At 39.3% G+C, this 11,611-nt stretch overlaps 1 protein-coding gene across 1 annotated transcript; it reads left to right on the forward strand.

Annotated features, from left to right (window-relative positions):
* The first annotated feature begins 5,343 nt into the window (after window positions 1–5,343).
* Window positions 5,344–10,088, forward strand: LOC116250657 (PTI1-like tyrosine-protein kinase At3g15890). Its single transcript, XM_031624466.2, has 4 exons — window positions 5,344–5,645; window positions 5,783–5,939; window positions 8,736–8,998; window positions 9,108–10,088. Exons 1-4 carry the CDS (start codon window positions 5,602–5,604, stop codon window positions 9,745–9,747), a joined length of 1,104 nt encoding a protein of 367 aa, XP_031480326.1. The 5' UTR covers window positions 5,344–5,601; the 3' UTR covers window positions 9,748–10,088.
* The last annotated feature ends 1,523 nt before the right edge of the window (window positions 10,089–11,611 follow it).

Here is an 11,611-nt window from a genome sequence, read left to right on the forward strand (position 1 = left end):
GGACTTCCAGTTGCGTGAGCCAAAATAAAACGATCGTACCTAGGAAGATGCATGACAAGGACCATAAAGGAGAAAGAAAAACATCGCCACGCACGAAAGGAAGAGGAGCAGGGGAAGCTAGGGCTCGACGGCCTCCAGGGGAGTGGCTAGGGCCGGCGAGGCACCGCCAGAGAGCGGCGGAGAGGCGACGATGGCGTCGCAGTATCCACTGAGAGTGCCGCTCTCCTGGGAACTGGGAAGTGAAGCCCAGCGTTACGAGCAGCTGGGAAGCCCAACAATGGTGGGTCATGACCCAGACCGCTCGGCAGCACTCGAACCCAGGTTGTGTGGGACTTGCCGTTAAGAAAGGAGAGGAATGAGGATGACCTCCGACGTGCAATCTGCAGCTCGCCCAGCGCTTCCATGCACTCCAAAAACCCGGCCTCCTCCTCCTGGACAGGCTCCTTCTGGCCGGTGATGGGACTTACCAGCCCTGCGACGGCCAGGATTACGACAATCATGGTTACTTTGGTCGGGCCAGTCGAACCCATTCTCTCTCTCCCTGCGTCTTTGGGTTTGTTGGATTTTAAAGGCGGAGAAGAGGAAAGTAACGTCACCATGGTGGCCGGGGAGGTCATGCGCCTTCTGCATTTAAGGTGCATGGCGGATGCCATGCACTCGATCCAAGCAACGAAACTCAGCCAGCTCCAATGTCGAACTGGCTCTTTAAGTTCATAGTTGCTCCTTCCTTTGCTCCCCCAACGTGCTGTAGCGGGAAGACGGAGCACCATTGCCTGTCCTGATATCTGAGCTGCTTGGAGGCCGACATGCATCATCCTTCTGGATATGCCAAATTTTTTATTTCCCTCTTACTGCTTCTCTTGATTTCAGGGTCTCACTCACTCTTTAACTCCTGTCTTCAGCTCTCGAAACAAGTATGTGACCCATAATCAAAGTGGAGAATGTCTCTTTTCATCTTTCATAATTAAGACTGCTTTACAGACTTTAGAGGACGAATTTCAAAAATATAGAAATAATCTTTTCAATGAAAAATCAGCTTTTATCTTCTTCTTTTTCCCTTTGGTTCTTGCTTGTAGCAGGTGGTTGCCCAAATTGAGTACACCAAAAAGGTTTCTTAGTTGTGAAGCATGGGTGTTAGCTGTTCACGTTGGTAGCTGTGAGACGTTGACACTCCAGCGAGGTTGGCGAAGTTTTGGTACAAGAAATGCTAGCAATCACTTGCTACTTTTTTCAGTTTATTGTAAGTGTTTCCTTCTCCTTCTAGGCTGTTTTATATTATTTGTTATTGTAATAATATGTGAAAGTCTGTCAACTCACTCCTTACTAATTTCTTGGGTATTTGTGTTTACTTTGTCGAACTAAAAAAATTTTAAGGAACAATTTTCGCCTTCAAGAAAATTGATAAGAGATCATGGTCGAGGGAAATTGGAATAATTTGAAAAGGCTTTAAGGGGCCTTTGATAGCCCCACATCTCAATCCTGCCATGGATCTCTCTTGGAATCTAAGGTTCCGTCAAACAACAAATATGAGATTTACAGATTCAAGATCTGTAAAATGCCTGAGATTTCAACTTGGAGTGGGGAGGAGGGGTTGGATTTCTTTTGCGGATCTCAAATCTGCACGGAGAACTCTTGCCATGACAGATGGTTTCCTGGTTGGAACCCTTCATCGGCAAAGAGAGAGAGGTGATGAGGAAGGCATTGTCGATGCTGTTCTCGGCGAAAGATGGAAGGGATGTTGATCTCAGGTAAAAAAAAAAACGTAAAATTCTCCCTCTTTTTCTCTCTCTTTATTGATGTTGAGTAGTTATAGTACCTTCATCATGAAGATCCACAGTCGCCATCATCAACATAATGACGGTCTGTACCACTTTTCTCCTCTGCGGGCCATGCCCCTTGCTGGTAAAGCGTGAACGTCTCCACCGTCTCGAACGCGTACACGATTGCACTGGAAATCTTTTTGACGGCGGATTCTTAATCTTGGAAAAGGTTTTTTCAGAATGGAAAGGTCGGGGCCCTTTTATCCTCACGGATAATTTCAAAAACCTCTTGCACGTGAATCAGGAGAAGTTATCTTCCGTGAACTGCTCCGGTGTTTGATTGGGTGCCAAACGACGCAAACCAGCTGAAAGTTTTCCCGTCAGTAACTTCTCTCGGTAATCAAGCGTGGTTCATGGACGTCGGTGGAAAACATTAACCGCTGCTTGTCATGAGCTGCTTCGTGGGGGTTTCTTTGCATAACTCACTCCGTGATGGGGCCACACGACCTTTTTCCAAAAATTTTGTGCATGAAGACGAAATTGTTAAAAATTTGGAGGGAGATGATCGCGATCCAATTAAATGCCAAGCCCGGGTATTGGACCGGACCGACTCCAGAATTAGTTGTTAAAATTTAAATGCCTTGTGTCAATGGGCCGACCTGAGACCCGGACGAGGTCAAGTCGGTCATGTTCAGACAGGTCCAGCTAACGAAACATTCATTGTCACTTGCTCATGCGCTTTAACATAGTTGGTTGTGTTAAAAGCATATAAAAAAACAGGTTTAACATAGTTGGTTGTGTTAAAAGCATATAAAAAAACAGGTATCTAGTTCGATTGTTGTAGCCATTATGGTAGGGTTCTAAATGATACACCACTGTTGTCGCTGATGCCGATACAGCTCAAGACCCTAAGCAAACGAATAGAAGAAAAAAGCTCTTTCGAGCCTTGCTCCAAATTGTATGGATGAACCATTAACTCACCTGAAAAAGTGATTTGTTTCAATTTAATGAAATTGAGTTGTGTGCACAAATATGCACAAAAAAAAAATGAAGGGAGATTAAGGTATTTTCGAACTTTTTTATGAAATATTATACGTTATAAACTTTTTATTTTTTTTTGAACCACTTTTTGTGAGTATTTTGGTCATTGTACATCTCTGTGCACGACTTGTTGTGCATAAGGTTAAGAATATCATATATGTGTTTGATCGAAAAAAAAAAATGCTTTTTGAATATATGTCCCAAAAGCTTTTTTTTTTTCAACAAATATAACGTGACTTCAATTTGACAAGCAAATGATGTAACCATACCATATTTCGTGCGCATCAGCTACACACAAAGTTCCCAATGAAACTTTCATATCAGTAATTTGATAGAGGCCTTTATATAGTGTAAGTCGCAGATTAAGTAGATCGTTACTACAATATGTTGAGGCAAAGAATGCAGCTTTTGAACCGTTAATTTTCTTCAACATGAAGGTGTTTAGGACAAGCATTATTATTCACATATCGATAATTTAAAATAATTTTTTAGTGGCCCCTTTAAATATATTTTTTAAGAATATAAGTACAGTGACAAAGAAATTGACTCTTTTGCTGCCTTTTTCTTTTTTTAAAAAAGGAATAAAAAATAAACCCAACTTTTCATCTCAAATTGGACGCTAAAGTTTAACTATCTACAACTTTTTTCCCATCCCGTGGAACAAGATATCTATGTATTTGTATGAAAACAAATAAATGAAGTTAACTGGCAAAATAAATATGGAAAGTTGGGATCGTTGAAAATGGGTTTTTCAAACTCAATTAGGCGACTGTCAATTGGCTACATAAATGGATGAATTTTGAAAAAACCCAAATACATAAAAATACAAATAAAAGCACGAATAACATAAAATCCTAAAAAACTTTATTTTATTGGGCTAATATCACGGAGAAATGTAATAATTTCAGAATAAGTGTTGAGTTGAAAATGTGATTTGCTTCTCATATTACATCAGCTACTGCTAGTTTGGAAGTCATAATATATATATATATATATATATATATATATATATAATATATATATATAAATAAAAGACAAGCCGTCTAGCGTGCGTCAAGAAAGATGTTTTACGGGCAAGATAGTAAAGAAACTAAGAGCAAGTTACAGGTTTGGCCTTAGCATGAGATAGGACGCGAAAATGATGAAATTACTCTTGTTGGAGGAATGACGAAGACCCCTTACAAGGGCAAAAGTGGAATTTTGGAAAAAATACACTATGTAAAATGACAGAAATGCCCTATTGTAAAAATGTAGAACAAGGTTCCCGCGTTAGCCACCTAACAACGAAAACCGCCAAAAAAAATAGTCTGTCAATTCCGTGACAAATTTCATTTTCAGGCCCATTTTTACTAATAATTAAAAGAACATCTTTTACAATTTTTCCCAAAAGAGTCACGGCGGGAAATAGACTTCTGTTAACCTGAGAAACAAAAAAACATTAATCAAAACGTTAAGATATTAACAAAGAGAAATATTAGGAGAAATAATACAGTCCACGTTGTTTTTTTTCTCTTCACGTTAATAGACCATTCCTTGTTATATATATATATATATATATTTTTTTTTCTTCTGAAGAATGTGATATTTTGGACGAAAATGAAAGAAGTTATTATTTATTTTTTAGTTGTGAGCAATAGATAAAAAGCCCAAAAAATGAAACTTTTTTGAAAGTGTTATCATCTGCTAATTTAAAGGTCTTCATTCTCAGACTCCTAGTCAAGAGGCAAATTTCTTGTTATCCCCAAACTTAATAGATTAATATTTTGCCGACAACACAGGTTTATTTTTAATACTTATTGGCATTCTTTTATCATTTTTTAATTAATCATACAGAGAAAAGAATGATGTTAGTTGAATAGAGGCATAGAAAAAGCCGATGCGCATCCAAAGCCAGTTGCGTATGTGTCATTATTGGTCGCCAGTGATATGGATCTGGATTCGATGTCTGACCCACAAGAACCCACTCGGTAAGGTCCAATCCGTTCATATGATTCTAACGTTCTCTAAGTTCATAACAGAGTGAATTTGGATCTGGACCTCTAGTTCTGGTATATTTAAACTTGTGTTTCAATACAATTCCAGGATCTCCAGAAGAACTGCAAGCTCGGAAATAGGAACTCAAGTCTGATTTGCTGTTTCTCTTCATCACATGGCTTAGGGCCCATAACAGCATTAGGAGCCAAACAGGTCGGACCCGGTTCTGGACCCCTTCTGGATCCACGTTTATAATGGTAATTTCCTAGTTTAAATGCAACTTTTAGGACAAGTTGGGAAAAGTTAAAATTTCATTTTTTGTGATTTGCCTTTTGCTGATAATTTGAAGAGAAAGAATTATTTGTAATTGTTGAAAAAAAAAGGCAGCTTATTTTTTTTTTCTTTTACTTATTACTTTAGATCATTATTTAAAAGTTTGTAGAGAAGAACTGAGGTTTTTATTAGAAAAAGTGCCAAACGTGAAAAGCCGGCGAAGGCGAAAATATGTCCGGAAACATTTTTAAGGGAATCGTGAGAAAGAGGCAGTTAAAAAAGAGACCAGCTGACAAATTGACTACGTCTACCTGGCGATTGCCGAGAAATTCACCGCAGTTGCTGTTTGCTTTGACTCTTGCTGTGCCCAAGACAGCGATCAGTGAAACGATAGAAGAAAGAGGGAGCAGCCCAACCACCGCCGTCGTCGATCCCCTCTGCACAGAAGAGAGAGAGAGAGAGGGAGAGGGAGTCGCTCAGTTCTGCTATGTCGTTGGGAAACCGTCCTCCAGATGCTTGATCGTCCGGGAACCGGTGTTTTCAGGTGAAGGAAATGGCGTTTTGCCTCAAATTTTGTGGAGGGAAGTCTTCTTCGAGGTAATCTTCTTTTTGGTGTCGGGGAGTTTGGTTTTTGTATATTTTGGTGTGTGTTCTTTCTTTGGGGATCTTTGGCTGGTGGGTGCGTGTCGGGAGGGGGTTTTCTTGTTTTGGGTATTGAATTTGGAAGGCTGCAGAGAAGGTGGGGATAAGAAGAAAAAGAAGAATACGGCGTGGAGGGTCTTCTCTTTGGAGGAGTTGCACGCTGCGACAAACAACTTCAATTACGACAACAAGCTTGGTGAGGGCGGGTTCGGGAGCGTCTATTGGGGACAGCTGTGGGATGGATCGCAGGTGATCTCTCTCCCTCTCTCTCTGTGTCGCGCTCGCTCTGGTGTTTGATACGGAGTTTAGTGATTTGTTGACTGGACGTCATAGTTATCAGTTCCTCTTTTTTTTTTTTCAATAAGTTAATTGTCCGTGCACAAGTATCACCTGTCATATAGGAACCTCCTTGGGGAATCTGATTTTTTCACCTTTCTGATTTGTACCAGATTAATTATTGTGCCGATTCTTGCTATCAAGTCTCTGATCTTTATTGGGAACGGTATACTCGATAGTTCTTCCTTGATATGTATTCATCTTCTATTTTTCTTCTTCACGTTTCGCCGATTTGGGGAGGACTCAGGGTTGTGATATTTGTGGAAGAAAGCTGACATGTCTGACTTGCAGTTTGTTATGGTGATGGCCATGGGAACTTGGTTTAGACTGTTTGTTTTGGACTTGGAGCTGCAATGCACGTTGGGCAACATAGCAAAAGTGGAAAATGAGGTGGGGAACTGGGACAGGAAAGAATCGAAATTCAAGTGAAACTGGTATTATCTGTGGAGCCAAAATAGTTGTTACTCCAATGATATTGTTCATGGAAGGAAATGAACGAAATTAAACAATGTATTGTAATAAAACGGAACTGAGTAATTTTAATATTTGTCTTTTGTAAGCAGAAAATTGTTTGCTTAATTTCATATACTAAGTCAGGTAATGTGGTGTCTCAGCCGTTTCATCTTGGTAGTAGTAGCGTTAGAATGAAATTATGCTCGAATGAATCAGTTGAAGATAAAATTTTACAGTGATTATTGTGATTATTAGAAGAATTTGGTCCCAGTATTTGGTGTCTTTCTTCAACGTTTGATCTCGAATTAGTTCCATAGAACTGTGCAATTTGGGGAACCGTTGCTTCCGGCTGGTTGAAAGGCATATATGGAAGTCTATCATATTGACAAAGGCAACGGAATGCTGCACCTATTGAAAGCCAAGCACTTGAATGTAGTGCTTTTGTACCTTGAGTCGAGTGCTCATTCCATTTTTTAATTATTATAAAGAAATCACATTTCTGTAGGTTATTATACGGTACATTGTTGCTCTTAAATTGCTACCGCAGTTAAACTGATGATATTGGCCTGCGTCGGGAACCTTATGTTATCTTATTGCTAATTTTATGTGTGTTAAATACAGCTTGTTCACGATGACATGATCTCCATGCGTTTCTGACTTTCTTGTCTGAAATTACTCTTTCTCGTTTCTCTTAGTGATGTTGACGCTCTCCACAGAAGCTGGACTCCAGATGAGGAGAAGCAAGTCATATATTGATGTTAGTCGTAGAGACATATTACAATGTCATTCTTTGGATGCATTGTTGATTACATGTATCATTAGTTTTTACTTTTTACAGGTTCCTATGTAACACCCGTTACATCATATCACAGTGAGTAGTGTTTTGACACTCATTTAAGGCTTAAGCCCTTGAATCTTTAGCTTTTATGTTTCAAGTTATTAACTGTGTGGGGCCTTTTTTTTCGGGTGAATCATGAAACTGCTTCCCCAGTTCTGCCATGGTAAGAGCAGACTTCTCGTCTTGGGATCACGAAGTTCTGGATTGCATCCTTTTCCCTGTTCTTGCTTCAAACTTTTCCTACTAGTATCCATCCTTCCTGCGTTTAACTTGCTCATGTGGAATTGATTATCAATTTTTTTCCATCGTTGGTTTGTGGTGTCAACACTCAACATCCTATGTCTAGCCATACAACAGTCTGGATACATTAGGATAAGGGTATGATCCGTGTATACTTACTGAAAAAAGAATCAATTAATTCTTGCATTAAGAGGATTACTTGGTGTATCCGCAGCATGATATTCTTGAAGGATGTCATTTTGCATGTTTGAAGAATATGTCAAATGTTTGTTACCTATCCTAGATCAAAACTTGATGTGGTTTGCAACAAGTGTGTGTGTGTGTGTGTGTATATATATATATATATATATATATATATATATATATATATATATATATATATATATATATATGCAGAGAGAGAGAAAGAGAGAGATAGTTGGACTATTTATCAGACATTCCTTTAGGAGATGAGGCATGGACTCCTCCTGGTGCTTCTATGGTCATCATTTCTTGAGATGAAAAAAATATTTCATCAGCATGCCTCCTTTATGGGACGAGGGCCTTGGCATGTATAACCACCTTATTATCTGCTATCCCTTTTTAATTTACCTGATGTACTGTCGTTCTGATATGCATATGATTGTTTATTGGTTTGAGTCTGTGTTACGATTATCGTGCAATTGGGACTTTTGTCTAGTGTATTTGACGCTGTGCTAACCAAAGTGACATAATTAGGCAGCCAATGTACAAGATGAGGTTCATGAAGACTAGGAGCAGATGGTTCACACATGAGTAAATTAAGGGCAATGTATGATGTCACAGTGAGATACATAGTCCTATGACGAACTTTACTTTTGATCTGGTTGTTTGATCTCAAAACTGTCTTTTGAAAGCCAATTTTTTGTTTCTTTCAGAGGCGATATTGATCTGGCAGTGCCATGAACTGAATGTTCCACAAATTATTGTCCCATTGCTACTTTTATTTCACATATTCCGAAAAATAATTTTTTGTCCGTGATGGATTTGAGTTGGAATTGCCTTCCAGTTCATGCAGTGATGGAAGTTGCGCAACTCTGCAGAGGCTTGGCTTTTGTTATTTATCTCCCTTTTCTCGTTAGGAATTTATGTTGGATTACAGGTCTTCATTGCTATTTTGTTACTAAATGGTGACTTTTAACCAAATTTTTTGTTTGCAGATTGCAGTTAAAAGACTGAAGATTTGGAGTGCCAAGGCAGAATTGGAATTCGCTGTTGAGGTTGAGGTTCTTGGTAGGGTGAAGCATACAAATTTGCTGAGTTTACGGGGCTACTGTGCTGAAGGACAGGAGCGTTTAATCGTCTATGATTTCATGCCAAATTTGAGTTTGATGTCCCACCTTCATGGGCAAAACTCAGCGGAATGCCTCCTCGATTGGGATAAGCGGATGAAGATTGCAATTGGATCAGCTGAAGGAATTGCGTAAGTTTCAATTTTCTATGCCTCTCTCCCTCTCCCTCTCACCTTTCTCTCATGCATGAGATTAATAAGAGCAATTGCTGAATGAGTATGGAAACTTCCTGTTGAGCAGATATCTTCACCATTTTACGCCTCATATCATTCACAGAGATATCAAAGCGAGCAACGTACTTTTGGATTCAGATTTCCATTCTCGGGTAGCTGATTTTGGGTTTGCAAAACTTATTCCAGATGGTGCATCTCATGTTACAACCCGGGTGAAAGGCACGCTTGGCTACCTTGCTCCAGAGTATGCCATGTTTGGCAAGGCATCTGAGAGCTGTGATGTATATAGCTTTGGCATTCTCCTGGTTGAAATTGTTAGCGGTAAGAAGCCCATAGAGAAGATCACCATCACAGTGAAACGCTCAATTGTACAGTGGGCATTACCTTTGGTTTGCGAAAGGAGGTATAAGGAAGTGGCTGACCCAAAGTTGGGCGGAAAATACAATGTTGAAGAACTCAAAAGGGTTGTGCTTGTTGGATTACTATGTGCACAGGAAAAACCAGAGAAGAGACCTACGATGCCTGAGGTTGTAGAGTTGCTGAAAGGTGACCATAAAGAAAAGGTTTCAAAACTGGAAAAAAACGACCTGTTTAATCCAGACAAATCAGGAATACCAGATATGGATATGAGCACAGATTCTATATCAGATGAAACCAGATCTACAGATCTGGTGAAAGGAGGCACTATGCTTAGAGAGCAATCTTGATATGAGCGGTAAATCTATCCGTTTTACTTAAAGTATCTGTTGTGACCAGGCTTGGTTGCTTCTTGTTTCCCTTGCTGTTGAGGGCCCATTGAAATATTTAAGAGGCTTTGTTCGAGGAGCCGGGTATGCCATTTACCAGATGCTTGTTCTTTTGAGGAAGGTTGTGAGCAAAGAAGAAATGAATCAACTTAAATTGGTGTGAATACATTTATTGTCTATTTTGTGGTGTAGTAAATTGTGTGGATTGCTATCGGGGAAGTTGACTATCGTATCTTTGTAAGGTCGGAACATGATTTGCAATAATAAAATGTCTCTGAGGCAAAGAGGAATTATATACAGCATTTTAGAAACAATGTCCAAAGTAATGATATGATCTCTGTCCTTTATTGGCTAAATGTATTTTAATTTGTTTAGAAAAGTTTCATACTTATCTGCTCATTTGAAGATAAGCTCTCATCTCACCAAGTCCAAGCCTCTTCATGTTTTGATCTATATTTGGCTTTTCTAACCAGATTCTTGGTGTGTCCATCTCTATACATTACATTATGTCAATTCTGCTTATTTTTTATTTTTACTGGGCGTACATGTGCCTTTGAGAGAGATTTTTTTTCTTTTCTAGTGCCGTTGCGATGAGAACTTTCCCTTTTCTGTATCTGGAAATCTAAAGTGGATTGACCTTTGAGTCGTCAAAATCTTTCTGATTCGGTTGTGCCAGCAATTAACGAAAAACATGTCTTGTTAAAAGCACTTTCTCGGAAAGAAATCAAAAACAGCCTCCCATCTTTATTAAACAAAAACCTGTACGGCCATAGCAATACAGTACAATTCCGGCGTGGGCTTGGAGGACAACTGATGTTAGTGCACACCTGCGGACATAGAACACTTTGTGTCTGTGTTAGTGTCTTCGTCTTTCATCTCCATAGGAGCCTTTAGTCTAGGGTGTGAATGGTTGGTTGAAATTTCATAGCTCTCTCCAAAAGTAAGAGTACAAAATAGTGTACATATATGTATCTATAAATGTGTGTGTATGTGAATTAAAATTAGCCGGCTATCTTTGTGGGTAGATGTTTTTTTTATTTTACATTGCTAAAAACTGTCGTGAACGGTGTATTTGTGACTCGTTGTTTAACCATGATTTTAAGCAGCAGAATGTACCTTTTGTGATGTTTTTAGCAACACAAAATAAAAAAATAACTACCTAACCATGGACAACTGCTTTCAAATATATATATATATATATATATATATGAACATTCAGTTTCGCTTTTAAGGACGCGAAGAACGAGATGTCGCGTTCTAAGCATACGAAAAACTAAAAGAGAAGACACCGTCGAATGATGTTTGATGAATCCCACATTTGAGTTGTTTGCTGACGGTGAACCAAACGCGCTCCTAAAGGTTGTTTGGTCGCACAATGTTGCATTATGTGATGAACCTCCTGTGACGAATGTGTGGATGGTCCGTGCAAACAAATAACATAGAACACTGTGTTCCGCCACAAGGAAGACTGCATCCCAAAACGCATGGATTCAAGAGAAAAGATGCATGTTTGCTGCCCGCGACACCGTCCCTGGAACAGCATGTGCCCCTTCATAGCATCTAAGGAGCATTCTTCTCGTAAGTATTCATGAAGGAACAAACCCGCTTCTTGAAAGCATAAGGTTCTCTCTTGGACTCGTTTTGGTCATGCATGTTACTTTTGCTAACCCTCAATGTCCTCCGAAAATTGTGATGCTAGGATGAATGCGACGGGGTAACAATTATCACATAATAGAGAAATATATACTTTCATGGTTTTATTTGTAAAAAGGAAGGCAATGCACACTCTTTCTCATATTGCTTTGCCGAAGATAGAGATCAATCA

Source organism: Nymphaea colorata, chromosome 3 (assembly GCF_008831285.2).
Source record: "Nymphaea colorata isolate Beijing-Zhang1983 chromosome 3, ASM883128v2, whole genome shotgun sequence".
Taxonomy (NCBI): Eukaryota; Viridiplantae; Streptophyta; class Magnoliopsida; order Nymphaeales; family Nymphaeaceae; genus Nymphaea; species Nymphaea colorata.

Excerpts from the sequence above, each read along its gene's own strand:
- LOC116250657 (XM_031624466.2), top strand. The coding sequence starts at position 5,602 with ATGGCGTTTTGCCTCAAATTTTGTGGAGGGAAGTCTTCTTCGAG. Across the intron at positions 5,646-5,782 it reads GGAGGGAAGTCTTCTTCGAG|AGAAGGTGGGGATAAGAAGA; the intron begins GTAATCTTCTTT and ends GGAAGGCTGCAG. Across the intron at positions 8,999-9,107 it reads GGATCAGCTGAAGGAATTGC|ATATCTTCACCATTTTACGC; the intron begins GTAAGTTTCAAT and ends CCTGTTGAGCAG.